The 17,804-nt window shown below is 35.4% G+C and overlaps 1 protein-coding gene across 9 annotated transcripts in view; it reads right to left on the bottom strand.

The window, feature by feature from the left end:
• The window catches only part of LOC109833895 (KH domain-containing protein HEN4-like), a 23,279-nt gene continuing 5,676 nt past the window's right edge, over window positions 202-17,804 (bottom strand). For 2 of the 9 annotated variants that reach the window (XM_020401750.1, XM_020401749.1), the window contains exons 6-9: window positions 9,319-9,407; window positions 9,127-9,238; window positions 8,893-9,052; window positions 202-5,614 (exon numbers count right to left, since the gene is read on the bottom strand). In XM_020401750.1, coding sequence (XP_020257339.1) covers window positions 8,909-9,052; window positions 9,127-9,238; window positions 9,319-9,407 — 345 coding nt within the window. In that variant the 3' untranslated portion in view covers window positions 202-5,614; window positions 8,893-8,908. Of the gene's footprint in view, window positions 5,615-8,262; window positions 8,766-8,892; window positions 9,053-9,126; window positions 9,239-9,318; window positions 9,408-17,804 lie in introns of those variants that run through there. The other 7 variants (XR_002245376.1, XR_002245377.1, XR_002245375.1 and 4 more) reach the window with 7 other exon arrangements.

Below are 17,804 nucleotides of genomic sequence, written 5' to 3'. Positions count from 1 at the left end.
GGTAACTAAGGAAAAATAAGAACATTAGAGATACAAGAGGTTACGGAATTGAGACTTTTCGAGTCGTTACGCACTTCCATTTCTCCTAATCATCCAGAAGGGCAGCTCACTCTCAATAATAGTAATAATTAAAAAACATAATAGTAATAATTAAAAAAGATAAACAAGTTAACCAAAGACACCACAAAGTACCCCTCTCCGTTGCTTATAATAGGTTCAATTAGCCATCCGCCGATGACAACAGATTAAAGAATAGGAAGACAGACGCATGAAGAACGAGTTTCAACCACGGTGCAGACTTTACATAATAATAACGTTCCTTACATATAATTTACAACGACATACAAAGTTACCACGATTAACAAAAAAATAGTCAATACGCTGCTATCAGCTATCCATTTTTTTCCCCCAAAAGGCTTCAAATTCTCCGTTCCCGTGTAGTCCTTTCATTCCGGTAGCTCTGAGACAAACAATTTGAAATAGAAGCAAATTAAACTTGTTCATGCAGCTACACAAAAGAAAGTTTAGAGCGCGCACCATCCGCATACAAGAACATTGACCCATAACTGCAGTTTCCTAACTGCTCTCCGCCAGAACAAGCAAAATGTATTTAACCTTATGGGATATCCACAAGTATGTAAAGTTTTATTACCTTAGAAACACGCATACACAATTTCAGATTACCTGTCCCATAGACAACTAGAAGTTCAATCAACCATGTTGAAGACCCAAATATTATTACGATTTTGTACCTTTCATCCACAGAACATCAAAGTAATCATTTGAGCTGAAGGAAACATACAATTGAGTCATTTTCCAATATTTGGAGTGAAAAAAACGCAATGCCATATAACCTGCATCCATGTCGAAGTTAAATGTGTCCACGCCTGGCTTTTTAATTTTACTATAAATTTGCATTTCAAAGTACCAGAAGCTCTATACAGCCATCCATACAAAATGATGCCACTAGCAGTGGGATAAGCAAGCAGTAACATCAAACAATATCTTGCACAGCCCCATCCTTTTTGATGAACTTTGTTCCTAAAAACTGGAACCATCTCATATATAATATAAGAAAGTTCGCATTCCTAAAGAAGTAGGAGTGCGGATCAGGACACAATTAACTTCAAATTTATGCAATTAAAGTTTCCATCTACTAGCGCTTTGAGCATAGTCCTATACTTATCCATTGTATAATACGAAGTGTCATAACTATTGATGTACCTGAAAAAGAATCTCACAACAGCGCTGATATTCAAGCGCATCATATATACATGTAGTGACCAAAGATGAACCAATTTGTCACTTGTTACTGTTCCATTAAATAAGTTAATAAAACTACCGGTAAATGAACAAACATTTTCAAAATCACTGTGTCCCTACAACAGACAAGAAAATAAAACATAGAACCTAAATCTGATAATTATTGCTTAAATCAGCACACAAGTATTTTACTCTCTAAGAATATATCCATTTCTTAGGGCATTGATGAAACCTTATAGTTCAGCACAATTGTTTAGCAACGTCAAAATCATTGAATGTTGCCTAATATCATTACAGTATATGATTAGGGCATTGTTATTCAAGCGTAGCATATAACACATATTCATGCAGTGATCGACGATGAATGAAACTGATCGACATTCGCTTTTCTCCATTAAATAAACATAGCATTACTAGCAGAGGCATAATTCCACTGGTAAATGAACGGCTTGAAAATATGGATGCGTTGCCACAACAGACAAATAAAAAATTGAAACTTAAAATCCAGGTCTTATAACTACGATACGTTATAGTTCTGCACACTGTTTAGCAAGAAGTCGAAACCATTGAAGATTGCCAAATATCATTGTAATATATGATAATAATAGGCAACACATAGGAAAATATATGTTACACACTCCTATAACTCCCTTTCAACTCTCAACTATCTACTAAGTGAAAAATGCATTACTCCAAAATACTTAATGACATTCGGTAATCCTGCCTATCTTAAATGTTTAAGCAAAGAGTGCAGTCAGAGATTTTCACGTAAATTCCTTGCTACGACAAATAAAGGTTTTCATGTTTAATAGTAAACTAAGAAACTAAAGCATACTATATAAAAGGGCAAATTTTCAAAACCACCCTATTTACAAACTAAATCCCAAAAAACGACACCTTTCAACTTTAGTTGCAAAAACCGACCTGGTTTCATCCCCAGAGCTGAAACCAGGTCATTTTTTTGCGAAAAAAGTTCCCAAACTTCACGGGAGTTGAACTCCCGTGAAGTTTAACAGCTATTTTGAAATATTGCTAAACTTCACGAGAGTTAACTTCAAACTGAATTTTCAGCCTCCATGCAGTACGCTGACCCTCTTGACCTCGAACACCACCTCTGCCAGCGGGACTTGAAGACCGAAGGCCGAGGACCACCGGGGAAAGGGAGCGAAGACCTCTGCGGCGGCGGAGCGAAGGTCGAGATCTAGATCTCAGTGGTGACGTCGCAGGGGGGAGGCGGTGGGACTTGAAGAGGGTGAGGACAATGGCGTTGCCGAGTAGGAAGGGGAAGCCGGGGCCGAGGACCACAGGCGCAGGTAGCGGAGGACCAAAGGACGGCGACGGAGGGCATGCGAGCGGAAGACCAGAGGACGGAGGCGGAGAGGACGAGGGCTTCAATGACATCGAAGGACGTAAAGTTCTTCGTGTTCTCGAGAGGAGTGAGGCCCCATGATGATACGGGATCCATTGCTGGTGGAGAGGCGAGAGATTGGATCTGAGGATTGATGGTGGGTGTAGGGATCGAGAGGGAGCGGGTGAGTAGGGATTTATTTATACGGGGAGGATGAGAAAAAACAAACTTCGCGGGAGTCGAACTTCCGTGAAGTTTAGCAGCTTAACAAAATAGTTGTTAAACTTCACGGGAGTTGAACTCCCATGAAGTTTGGAAACTTTTTTTGCAAAAACCGACCTGGTTTTAGCGCTAGGGATGAAACCAAATCGGTTTTTGTAAATAAAAGGTAAATAGGTCGGTTTTGGGATTAAAAGTCCAAATAGGACGGTTTTGAAAATTCGTCCTATATAAAATCCTATACACTCTTATGTACACCACATGCTATCAATTCATAAAGTCTCAAACACAGAAAATTATGACCGTTGGATAAAATATTATAGATAGTTAAGTGTGCTAGTTTCAAATCTAGTGAAGGAATAGGTTCTACACTAACATAACCTGACGCATGGTGACAAATACTTATGAATATTTTCACTTTTCTCCTGAAGGTGTTCAGCATATTAATCATATGCCACCATTCCCCTTTTTTGGCAAATTATAAAAAAATAACTCATATTAATTATCTGTTAGGGATTCAAGGAATAAGGCAGCATACCTCTGTCACAGACACCATGCCACAAGAGAGAAACCTTCAGGATACATTGAATTGTAGCAAAACTTCATTTGAGTCCTTAACATTTGAAAGTCATCAATAGAGATCCCTAACATTTTCTCCGTTATCAAATTAGGTCCTTTTTGATATATTCCGTTATCTATTGCTGACGTGGTAGCTAATTGGACCGTCTTTTCTCTCCTTTTTACCACGTAAGCCCCTACGAGTTTTTAAAATTATAAATGACACCCTGAAAGTTTTCAATACTACAATTAGACCCCTAAAATTTTTTCAAAAGCAACAAGTGATCCCCTAAAAAATTTACAACTACCCCCTAAAAGTTTTGAAAATTATAAATAGCACCTTATATGCTATTTGTAAACTTTCAGGGGGTTGTTTGTAAAATTTTTGAGGGTTTGTTTATAAAAATCAGGGGTCTATTCATAGTTTTTCAAACTTCAAGAGTCTATTTGCATATTTTCTATGCAAGGTCCCCTAAAAGTTCTCTAAACAGCCCTCTAAAACTTTGAAATTTATAAATAACCCCCTAAAATTTTATAAAAACCCTTCTAGAAAATATGTCAACAACTGCTGAAGGTTTGAAAACTATAGATGGACCCCTAAATTTTTACAAACAGACCATAAAAAATTACAAATAGCCCCTTAAACGTTCTAAAAATTACAAATAACTTTTAAAGTGCTATTTGTAATTTTTAAAACTTTCAAGAGGTTGGTTGTAAACTTTTTAGCGGATCACATGTAGTTTTTGAAAATTTTTAGGAGCTATCTATAATGTTCAAAACTTTAAGGATGTTATTTGTAATTTAAAAACTTGTAGGGGGTTACGGGCCAAAAAGGAGAGAAAAGATAGTCCAGTCAACGTCAGCAATAAATAACAGAAAATCTCAAAAAGGACCTAATTTGATGATGGAGAAAACGTTAGGGATCTCTATTGATGACTTTCAAGCACTAAGGACTCAAATGAAATTTGGCTAACACATTAGGGACCTATAGTGAAGTTTTACGTTGAATTGTGATAAGTATGATACCATGTCAGGTGTCCATCAGAATGTTTGAAGTGAAGGCTTTTATAATTTACAAAAGAATGTATAAAAGTTTCCACTTTTTCAAGCGTCTGTATTTGATCATAACATGTAATAACATTTAGAAGCAATCTTTTTGCAAGACTTTTTTGGAAAGATAACTTATCTGTTTGGGATATAATGAATAAGGTCACGTGACAAACACCATGTCTTGTGATTGTATAGGATACGTTGAATTGTGTTAAGTATGATGCCGTGTCGATCAGAATGTTAAGAATTTTAGAATATACAAAGATAAGGGGCACCCAAATGAGTGTACGTATGACATGAGTTATTGCTCTGAAGTAGATCCACAATTTGAAGGTTTTGCAAGTCTGTGAAGTATATCAAGATGAATAGTTAATGCAATTTGCAGTTTTGTATTCTTGGATTTGGAGCGCACACATCTTATTCTGCAAAATCAAATAGTTATAGCATGCAGAAACAAAAAAGATATTTCTCATCGTCATACTTCACAGCTATAAATTGTGCTTCTGAAACATGTACACAATGATGTGGCCATTGTGGTGTGGAGTTGATAGAGGTGATAAGAAATGTGAAGAAATCCTCCAGTTCAATCCTAGAAAGATAGCCACAATTCCAGGGAATTTGCACTAGTTTTAAAACATATGACGTATATTAAGTGAGTAAATGGAACAATTTTTTTAAGTACAAAGAAGGAAGGAATGGAGCTCCTCTAAACAAACCGCATAGTGTTTGAAGATGTCAAATGTATACGTTCTTGCTGATGCCCATGTGTATCGTTTATTTCGCTTATGTGCGTTGACATTGGCTGGTGGAACTTTCAGAAAACAATGAACGATGATAGACCTATTGTCCTATCATACAAGGCTATCAATACTCCCATAATTACTATCATGACAAAGTAATAACCATAAACGCTATTACCATGAATACATATTTCAAGTACCAAAATCAAAACACTAGTTCATCACAAAGAACATTTAAAAAAGATTTCTTTATCCACAACTTAAATTTCATGGAGAGAAAACTAGATGCGACTAAAAAGAACAAAATAACCTGATTGGCAAGATAAAAGCTCTTCCAGCATGTTGAACTACCCGATAAACCTAGTCCACGGTAACAAATACTCCGGGGGTTTAGTAGAAAAAATAACCCTTTAAATCGCACTCAAAAGTTTGAAACCTGCATTGAAGTGCAGAGAATTTCGCATTCAAAAGTACCTCCAAGCAATAATCATAATATATATGCAAGCATGTGAAATTCATGAATTTCGAGTATCCTAGGATCATAAAAGTGAGTAAGTGGGATCGATTCTAAGTTTATCCATCTTCTCCATTGTATTCAATCCAGCCGGTCCTATCTCACAAATTTGTATAACAAATCAACTATACAATTGTCTGTATTGTATTTACCTATAGTTCTTAACTAACGTTTGTTCATCAAACTTCAAGTCCATTTGAGTTTGGTAAGCTTGGATCCTAGGTCCAATCTCATCAGTACAAGATCAAGCATGACCAGAAGGAACCCCAAATGAATTTTGAACCTGTTTCTGACCATTTGTCAAATATTTTTATTTTGGAGACTCTTGAGGTCCAATACAAATCTGAACCTAACAATTTCATTTTAACGTTACATGGAATCTACCTACAATTTTTTAACTATCATATGTTTATCCTAATTGGGTCTAATCTCATTTGAACATGCTCAAACCTAACCAAAATGAAATTCAAAATATATTAACCTGTATCAAGACATTAACAAAATATTTCATTTAAGAGATGCTTCCTACATCCCCTGCTGGTGATAATTGTATGACTTTAAATTTGACTTTAAATTCCCTAATCCCTTGTATATCCCTACAAGTGAGTATTCACAAGTGGAAGCTCCATATATCAGGCATACCTCACTATAACTTTCAATTGTAGCACTAAAGGATATCCAATCCACAATTTCTTACAAGTGCACAGCACCACAGGAAATAAAAAAGAAACTAAACTAGACTAGCATTAAGATGTCATCAGCGACTTGCTAAGACAAAAATGTGTAGAGCTTGTGCATGCTTATTTCTCAAAATTGAATTTTAAATTGGAGAGTTAATCCTAGTTATGAAACTAAAGTTTTAGACCAGAGGGGCATAAATTATGAGAATGTAAAAGTTCGCAATGCTAGCATAGCACATCTTTTAAGGAGCTTTTTCATGAATATTTTATAACTATGGCAATCAACAAAATCCTAGACAAAGCATTAATGATTATATAATAACCAGAATTCCGGCATTATTACAAGCATGGTGACACCCATGACCTTGGCACGCTAGACACCAAAAGATAAAACAGTAGATCTATGCAACATTAATTAATACAGCGTCATTGTGTGCCTTGATTACAGGTAAGTACCGTGTCTAACTTAAAAAATATGATAAACCTACCTAAGAGGCAATCTTTTGAGCAAAGTTCTCATAAATCATTGAAAGTAACATGGAGAAGTATTGACGAGAGCTCAAACAAAGATGAACATATCTAAGAAGATAGTATGGTCTACACATTATCCATATTTCATTAGATTAGGTATAAATTTGCTGAACTGTTTCCTTAGAAATGTGTATACACACAAAGGATGATAAGAGAAAAAATTGCAAAATAACTAGGTAAAGGGAGGGAAAAAGTGAGAGATGAAACAATTAGTTGTATGCAAAGAGGGTTACAATTGTGTGTAGGAAAAATGATGAAAACTTAATAATAACAGAAATATGTTGAAAAGAAGTATATAAAAGGTTTGAACAGACGATGCTTACAACTAGAAATTGTAAAATGAATGATAGAGAAGTATAATAACATCCATGCATGTGTTTGGTGTGAGTGCATGAGCATGTGCACATGGTGAAATTAGCCTAACTATTATTGGTTCATGTCATGTGTCTAATCCAATATTTTCCCCCTCCATTTTGAACCAGCAGCCTAATAATAACATCTGTACATGTGTTTGCCGTGTGTTCATGAGCATGTGCATGATAACCTAAAACTATATTTACTCATATTATGTATCTAATCCAACATTTTGTTCTTTCACTTTGAACTAACGACCTCCTTATCATAACTCCTAGATCTGAGTATCTGAATAACTACATATAAACATAATATGTTCTTGTGAAACCTTATATCATGCATAATTTTCCATATGGATTTCACCAAAATTCATTTCCGCAATAAAATTCTTATTCTAAAACATCCATAAAGGAACTCATACAACTTCTCTGGCCTTGATCTCACTATTTTATTATTAGCTAATATATGCAACATAAAAAAACAATCCACGTTTTTAACTGTTTCAAAGGAAACAGCGCAATACAGATTTCAAGTATGAAGTCCTTAAATAGAACAAAAATGTGGATTTTCTCATTGGCGTATTGCAAGTTTATACCAATACCAAGTTGTATGTTATACCAACCATAGGTTAGGAGCTTGAGGCAAATGGGCATTGACACAAAAATAATACAAGATCAGAGAAATAGGGATTCATCCTCGAGCATATACTATGGTTTTCTATAATAGATATAGAACTATTCTAGGAGATTAAATATTAATTAAACTTGATATTCATCCTTAGCTCCCATTGGAACAATTGTCTTATCAAAATAAATAAATAAATAAGAAAAATTAAAATCAAGCTCTTAAGAAACTAGCAAGTTAGCATATATCTTGTTGTTATATACGAGCTAAATCAACCAACATGTCACTTGCCGAATCAGATTGTTTAAATCTAAAAAGGTGCACAACTGCACATAAACAGAAAATCGCAGTTTCTATTGACTAAATTTAACATCGCCAAGCTTCATTCAAGTTTAATGCACAATAATTTGAGGAAGCCCCGCTTTAAGTCTTGAGATCTCATAGAAAATACATCTGCAACTAAATATTATTGTCACTAGATTTTGAGAGTTCTAAAATGTCTCTAGCATTGTTCCACTGAATTTTGGATCTTACTCTAGACAGCAAAGTATTGTTCCCCGCTGCTTGAACAGACAATAACAAATTCTCTCGACAAGAATTTAACACAGCCAAACTTCATCCAAGTTTTATGCATGATGCTTTGGAAAAGCCTGATTTAAGTCACTGAAAATGTAATAGAAAATACATTTGCGACTAAATATTCTTGTCACTAAGTTTTGAGAGTTCTTCCATGAAAGAGCTTGTATCTGCATATCTAAAATGTCCCTAGCAATGTTCCAGTGAATTTTGAACCTTATCTCTAGCCTGCAAAATATTGTTCACCGCTGCTTCAAACGTCCAGTCACCAACTGAAGAATATCAGCATAGGAAGCCACAAAGCGAAACTGACAGGATTAGAGTATAAATAGGCAGTGACATAACAATATAAAGATTAATGTAAGTTCGATATCATCATTCTCGAGTAAGTCATGATTATGAAAGAAATGATCCATGAAAAGGATAAAAATTTACCTCCGACTATAGAAGGTCAGTTAGCACCAGTCTCACTCAATACAAAAGCCTGGATAAGACTCTGGGCAGCATGAGTCTGTTCAGGGGTCCCAAATATTATAATTACTGTCTCTGTAGCCTCGGGTCCAGGTTCAGTAATAGTAATCTTTGCTTCAGAAATCTGAAAATGGAATTGTCAGTAATAAAATTGAGATAATAGATCAAGCACAATCAGCATAAATAACAAAGAACAACCTCGCAGATACGCCTTAAGCAGACTCCATCCTCTCCGTAAATTGAAGGTACCAGAGCACGTGGAACGACAACGTCTACAGTTGTACTGGTGATAACAGCTTGATGGTTCCCGCTGAAAGAAAACAAGGTAAAGCGGATGATAAGGAAGTTACTAAAAATTAAAGAAATGATTACCAAATGGATCGCAATTACCCTGCAAAGCCGCCAATCTTTCTTCTCTGGGAGGCTCCACCTGGATACTCAGGTAAAGGCATGGAACCACTACCATCTTCCATCATGCCCTGCGGCAAGTTGAAGCTTGGACTTAACGGGGGTGAACACACACACAGAGAGAGCCAAAAAAACAAAAATATTCACAAAGATAAATATCATAGAAGAAAGTTACAGAACTAAAATAAATTAGCGAAAAATTAGTGACATTTATGGCTAGGGAAGTGGCGTCATGGTAGTTTAGGATATAAAATAGATGACAGTTTTGGTGGAGGGACTACTTTTTGCAGAAAATAATTGCAATTTACTGCAGCTAAGTTGGTGTCCCATTTGCTCCCTTCTCCCTCTTCAATTAGGATTGGGGTTAGGGTTATGGATAATGTTAGGGAAATAATTAATTTAGTTATTGTTTATTAAAAACTTCAGTGAATTTAATAATTAGTGGTCCGTTAAGAAAATCAGAAAGTTGCAGGGTTATGTGGGACACCCCAAAGTTTGGGTTGCCTTGGTGGGGAAATTTTCAATTTTTTATTACTTATTTATTATTGTTATTATTATCATTTTTTGGGTTTTTTTTGGGGTGGGGGTGTTTAAGTGCTCACCCATAGTTCAGGCGGTTAAGTGCAAAACCCTGTAAATAACTACAGCTATAAGAAATTGTGGTTGTGCAACATAATTACCTAAGCTGAAAGAGAACATAGGTACTAACCATAAAATCCCCTTTCTTGCAATAGCACTTCTAGTTGTTAAAGATGGCTAGATTCTTAATGCTAGAAAATACTTAATAAATTCCATAATCGATAGAACTGGTTACCACAGTTTTGTCACTTTTCTTAACATTATTTTCTGTTTACAGTTCCGCTCGACTAGGATATTTTGAAATTAAAGAGATGCTTTTCAGCATGCAGCCATTACGGGATATGCTGCCTGTCCAGAGTTCGCAAACACTCGCATAATAAAAGAAGTAATGTGTTTCATATTTTCTTTTTTTACATGTTATATAGGAAAGTTAGGAAATGCAAATAATCGAATGAATAACTAACAGCCCAGGAAAGAACATAAAGAGCACAAAGTAATATGTAGTTCAAGCATTTTTGATTGTATAGGATTTGAGGATAAAACCTGATAATAGAAATGAGCGGTGTTGGAGGCAGCACGATAGATAGTATATACCTGCTTGCCATGCAAAGCTCAAGAAAGTAAAAGAAAGGATAGAATAAAAAATAGCACCAAATGATCAACGAACTTTTTGTACCCATTGAAAAAGATAATTTGCTTCAAAAGATAAAACAATCCTAACTTGCCTGAAAGAAACTATCATCATCAGAATGTTTCATCCAGAAGGAAAAGAAGAAACAAGTAGATACGTGGGTGTCCATGAGCAAGCTGAGTATTCTTTCACACCATTGAGGCGGAAATCCAGGGCCATGAAATTTGTGGAAGCGAAACTCAGGGGCCTACCAACATTATCTTCTGAAACGGAGGGCAAAATTGGAGAAAATTCTCGGGAGATGGATCCCTCTTCCCATGTATCCTGCCAAAAGGAGGATCTGATGGTCAAGGAAGGAAGGGTGTAACAGCGGCATGAATTCAAGAGCAGGAAATTTATCAACGGAAGAGATGATTCTTCAGCTTATCAGTTATCTGAGTAAAGCACCTGAAACAGCTCTAATTCACCAGTTACCATAAACAGAAATAATTTGAAGATAAAGATAAAAAAAAAAAAAAAAAAAAAAAAAAAAACAAATCCAGGTACATAAGAAGAATGAGCACGATAATAAGGAGATAAAATATCACAAATAATGGCGCAAAAAACAACAGGAACTACGAAGATTTAATGCTACCAGGATCAATATATTTTTTCAGCAAGGAATCAAGGGCAGGGATAAGACAGCGCAAAGATTAACGCATATATTACTGCAAGTATAATCACACCTGAACAACATCATAATTTTCTGGCAAACTGCATCCTCTGGCTAGCGTGCTCTTTGGTCAATATTCGAATTTGTGCTCTCGAAAATTTTCCTCATTTCTGGCTATGACAGCACGCCTTGCCGATAAGGCAGCCAATCTGGTTGGAAGAGACAAGAACATAGATGGAAACATTGTTCACACCATCAGGCTCACGCCATGCAGATCCATGTTGCCACACGAAGCGACACCTCCCCTGTGCCGGAGAAAATCATAATAAGAACTGGGAGCTACAACACAAAATGAAGTAATATTAACAATGTATGAGACATACATATTACAGTACCTAAAAAATGTTGTAGTTATTGCATATACAACACACCCAAACAAAGTTCAGATTTTATGATAAAACACAAGCAAGACTCCCAATGCCATATTTTCCTAAATCAGCGTTTAAATAATGATTTTATTAATGGGAAAGTCATCAATGATAACTTGCTGATATTATTAATTATATGCATATTAGTTGTATTTACAGAAAAGAAACTATGAAACCTACCGCTGGACTCAACCGATACTGACTAATGATACGGTCGCATCTGTCTCAGGTAGCAGTCTCATGAGAATCTTAATTTCACACAAGCCTGTATTCATTTATAGAGATTTAACCAATGCTTGCCACGCACCTTCCTATCACTGCTTCCAAAGCTGTCGTTTGAGGCACAACAATCCTGCAATCAGCTGCTCGAAGAAACCTGTCTGAATCCAAAACTTTCGTGGAACTTTGCAAAAGGAGGCATATCAGACATCATATGGGTCTGTTATAAAATGGGGGTCCTTGAGAGGAAGTGGCTGCATAGATGGTATGAACTTCTGGCCTAGGGAACTAGACTGAATGAAGTTAAGAGTGAGTGAGAGGAGGAAAAGGGAGATGAAGAATGGAGCAGACGAAGAAGGAAATAGAGAAGACCATAGAAATGGAGAAAAAAGAGGGAGGACAAAAAGGAGGCCACGGACAGAGACACGTCGGAGGTTTCACAGCGGGAAATGGATCAACGGGGTTGGATTCTTAATAAAGCAGCTGAGAACTAACTGCAGACCTTTCCTTGCTGAAGCAGTTACTCCAGTGATCTGCAAAGAAAAACGAAAGGTAATAGCCATAAAAGACTACATAGATATTTCTTACCACTTTCTGCCTCTCGTTCAGAGAGTACATAAGGAAAATAGAAAATTATTCTTTCCAAAAAAGACAATTAAAAAGAACAACAAACTTTTAAAGTTAATGTAAACTAACATACTGAAATTCCTTGTTTGATTGTATTGACTTAAAAAGCAAAGAAATAGAGTTTAAACAAATTCAATGTTATCTTGGACCATATCTTAGTTAAAAGTCAAAAGAGAGTAACATATGCCTACTTCGGATAATGCGAAAATACATTAAAATTGAACACAAAACACATAATGATTGCTCCGTCAGAATCACACCTTAAAAGCACGTTAGGTTACCCTGCACGATTTCATCGTTTGCTGAAAAGCACAAAGAAGGAAGTTTCTGACTAGAGAATTTGTCTGGGCATCGCCGACTATCAGAAAACCATTTGCTTGATTACACTCCCGACCATTCGGCCTACAAGGTGAACCCACCTGACTAACTGAACGAGCAATCTAACAGTAACACCAAAGTCCTTAACTTGCTTCTTCCTTAAAAGACATCAACCATCCTTTTGGTTCAACTTCAATAATTCTCTAAAAATGACAGGAGAGCCAGTTTTGTCTGATGATGCTGACTTGTCAAAGACTTTGAACCTTCTAAACAGAAGCGAATCCTACTTTCTACTTCTTTTATCCTCACCGACTTAGTCTTGTCGTCCTGATCACCACAGAACTCCACCAGCATTTCGTCACTTTTTCCATTGCATTTTCAGCTGCTAACTTCCAATATTCTTATCCCAGCCTGTTAAAACAATGAAATTCTGCTCTTCACATCCAGGGATAAATCTCTTCGCAGTCTAAACCTTCGCAACACGCTACTCTGGCAGTATCCTTGATACAATGCCTACCACTTACCAATAATGCACCAGATTTTGAAGCGGGACAAAGAACGGCGAAGACAACAGCTCCTGTGGCAATCTGAGATGCAGAATAGTCACGTTTTTCCGGCCACTTTCCACCTTCCATTTGGGTCGAAGGCATGTTTTTTACAAAAGGATCTCTTGAAGGCAAAAGACATGGGCTTTGCAAATCATTAGAACTCGTTGAAGTCTCTGTGCGCAAGAAGAAGATAATAGGTCTAGACAAGTGTTAAAAGATGCTATACAAGTATATAAAATTCTTGACTTAAAAACAAGAAAAAAACGTTATCAATTCATTAAAACCAGGTCTAGACTGAAGCTATTTTTTTCTAAATGCTAAGAAAACAATCAGGGAGGAAAAGGTTTATGAGTTTATCACTTTTGGCAACGTACTATATAGAAATCATTCAAGGCTTTCCTCTCATCGAGTATATTTCTCATAAAAAGCAACCGTGATGATTACTTAGTATAATGTAATGAGAAATATCTGCAGTGTTAGGTCAAAATTAATGCATGTCTTACCTTATAGGTTAAGTGTTTTTATTTTTGTCCATTAACATGGTATGGTATAGCAGCAGATTTCTAGAGGTCCTTGTTTACACCAGAAATTTGATATTTTTCATGCACCCATTAAATCTAGATTTTTCAGCGGGCGAACTACGGTGACCTGCCAAAATGGTGTATCACGCCAAATGAGCTTATCAAAGTTTGCATAAAAATGGTTTCTGAACATTCTTAAAGAGAAACACGTTTTTATTTAAGGACAATATAAACAACAACATATGCTGGCTGTCTAATAACTTGTCTACTAGATATAGGTCATCCTGACATCATATGAGCCGCGATTGGAAATTTTACTTGTGTACACATCAACACAAAAAGCCAAAAAAAGTCCAAACCATGTAATATTAGCTTCAATAATGTAGACATATTCTAGATCATGAAAACAAAAAGTCAAGTCATATGTTGAAGCGGCGTGCATTGATTAAAGGGCAGAAGCTAGACTTAAATCATTATGCTAAGCATATACATTCAAATATATAGACACATGCATGTGCACCGCGCAGTGCACACAACAGACATATGCAGCTACACACATATATACACAAAAGCACTCCCACATATGAGACCGCTGATATGGAAATTTTATTAATGTGTATGTCAACAGTACACAAATACAGAAAAGGCGTCCAAACCAAATAGCAATAATACTTCATGCAAAAATCGTAAGGTTCATAAAACTTAGATTGTACATCTCTAAAATCATAAGCAAGAATCAGTTAACGCTTTGAAGTGTGTTAGCATCAATTAAGGCAAACCGACTTAAATCGTATGCTAAACATGACATTACATATATGTACAACACATACATTCATCAGATATATGTATGTACGCATGCAATTATCAGTTGTCTGTGTTTTTGCATGTGCATGTGCAACTCATGTGGCAACCATATACTCCAAAATTAAGGAAGCATATGAACTTTTGAATATGGACATTTTCATAGTAGTATATTAGTAAACTTTATCTATTCCATTAATAACAGCAATTCATACACAAATAGATGTGTTAAATTAATAATGAATTTTGGTTGGGCTCCGAGTATTGAAAAGGCAAACTTCTAATCCATAAAAAGAAGGAATATTCCCTTCCTATCCCATCTTCAACGATACTTGACTTGCAATACGGAGCAACCGTCATGAAACCTAGTAAGAAACACTAGCTAAAGATTGACTTTATAAAAAACATTGACAGATAGTCAAAAAAGAAGAAATCATAAGAATATTTTCTCAGATATTTTTTCATTGATTATAGAATTGTTTTAAGAATAACCCATAATAGGTGCATGACCACAAAACTTCACCCAACACGACCTTTAACGAGTAATAGATAAAAATAGCCCATTGCCAAAAAAACCTCCATTAAAAGCAAAACGCAGATTCCTCATTTTCAGATACTTTTTTGTTGCTTCTATCAGAAATTGTTTAAAGTAAATGCATTTATCTTCCATAAATGGTATATGATTAAAAATAACTTTAGTAACCATTAAAACTAGTTTAACATAACCCCCTAGTCTGCCAAAAAACACATTGAAACAATAACAATCTCTTAACCAGACCGTAGATAGAAAGCATGAACTAAAACAGACAAAACCTAACAATTTGCAATAAAGGCTTCCTTGTTTCTTTTCTTTTAGCTTCTTCATACTACCAGTCAGAGCATGCCTACTACACGCTCATTTGACACCAACCACTACAGAAACAATGGAATAGGTAACACAAAAATGTAGAAAACAAAGAAAAACGCGGGGAATCAACATTAGCAAGGGTAAAGATTTTAACACCAATTGTTCAAATTCAGAAAACCAGCGACGAATGCAGCATTTAAAAATCTTAATAAATTCTTTTTTTAAGTACTTCTACTTGATTATACGCAATTTATTAACAAGGTAATTCGAATACTAAATGGCAAAAAAGAAAACACCAAGATTTAAAAATATAGTAAAGCTCATTGAACTAACGTACCAACCGGAATTCACAAAAGACAAAGACAACGCAGTCATAAAAAAAACTAATTAAAAAGACAATTTTTTTAAATACTTCCACTGATGCCTATATGATCGTTAAACAAATCTGAAATAATAAAAGCAGCTTGTATATTCACAAGTCAGAAAGGACGCAATGATAAAAACAAAGGTCAAAGAAAACCCAAGAAATCCCCCCCACCCCACGCTAGAGCTATTGAAAAACGCCGCAAGATTGAAGTAAATGTAGGAACTTCGCAGCGCGGAAGCAAAGCCCTAAACGCCTAAAGAAGCGCTTTTAGAATTCAAGATAAGAAAAAAGGATTGAGGATACCGTCGATGAGCAACGTCGCTGAGAAGAGACCGAGAGAGAGATCGGTAGATTTGAAAGGAAATGATTAGGTGAGATTAGGGATCGGAGCTCCCGAATGCTTGAGTGTTAGAGAGAGAGAGATGAGAGAGCAAGGGCAATTAGAGTTGAAGGAAACCGCTATTTCTAGCCGCATCTATTATACAGTTCAGCAATATCGCATCATCCGTATCTCTAAATGGCGCACCCGGATTTTTATGTTAGAGATAAGAGAAACTAATTCGGTAAGTTACAACATTTTTAAACTTGTCTTGCGTTGTGTGATTTTTACCTTTTTCTTTATCCTAGTCGTCCAAACACGCTCTAAAGATATTCTTAAATATTGAAACATATAATAAAAATAAAATTTCGTTTTAGATATGAAGTATAGTGGGTGGAAATGAACCGAATAATTAGAATTTTCATTCATCTGTGAAAAATACTAATTAGAATTTTAAAAAAAAAAGAGTAAAAAATAATACAAGTTTAATATTAGTCTCTTAATAGTTTAATATCTTGAAAACTGGTTTCCCATAATCGGTGAAGTTGCTATTAGGTTGTATTATTCCAAATAATGATCGAAATTAGCGTTGTTCTTATTAAATTTGATAATAGTTTCCAGCAAATTTCCCTAGTAGTTGTCAAATCCAATCCCAGTCCAATTAAGAGTAGAAGTAGCATTCGAGGGGTTTATTTAAAGGCACCATTACGAAATAGTAGGCCTAATACGATTTCAATCAATGTGAAGGTTTTAATTTTAAATAATTGGGGAACCTAAATATCATGAGTTTCATCCCGTGCTAGCACGACATCCTTACAGATTATTTTTATGCGCAGTTTTTTATGCATCTCAAGTTTTTTGTTTTGTCACGATAAATTTATCTAAACATACTTGAAGTTCATCATATATAACCAATGAGGATAATTTGTTTGTCACGAATAAATTTAAATCTTAAACATACTTGAAGTCATCATATATAACAAGATATAAATTTAATCATATATTCACCCAATATAAAATCACATGATAAGATTCGAATTTGGGCAGATAAGTGAGTAACACGGGAAATGAAAGCAAGAAACAACAATGTACTAAATTTCTTCTTTAATCGTTATTATCATATAATTCAAATCGCAATATAAGTAACACGAACCTCTTCTTTTCATTCTAACCATTTAACCCTTCATTCTATTTGTTATATATGTATCTTCTTGATTGCTCTAACAATTGAGATATATAGAGATGGTGACGCAAGCCGATAGATCAAATAAAGTAAAGGAGATGCGTGGAGAAAAGCACGACGTTGATCAAAGGACCAGCATTTTGTACGCATACTCTGAATCGACAAACGACCTGCTAATGATGAATATTGATTAGATTTATAGTTGCTTCCATCTTACGTTAGGGTAAGAACCTTTGAAGTCTCTCTTGTAATTCAGTTGCTCGTAATAATGAGTAACATAACCTACTTTAATATTTTGTCATTTGTCTTTGTTTCACAAGTTTCATGAAAATTCAAAAAGGCATAGATAACAGGCAAAAAGTATTTACTCTTTCCAACTTTTTCATAGCATCTTTGTACCTTATTATCCGCAGTAAATTAAATTTACC

This window comes from Asparagus officinalis, chromosome 3 (assembly GCF_001876935.1).
Source record: "Asparagus officinalis chromosome 3, Aspof.V1, whole genome shotgun sequence".
Classification (NCBI taxonomy): Eukaryota; Viridiplantae; Streptophyta; class Magnoliopsida; order Asparagales; family Asparagaceae; genus Asparagus; species Asparagus officinalis.
Note: the sequence above shows the minus strand (reverse complement) of the source record. Positions and strands in the feature narration are given on the sequence as shown.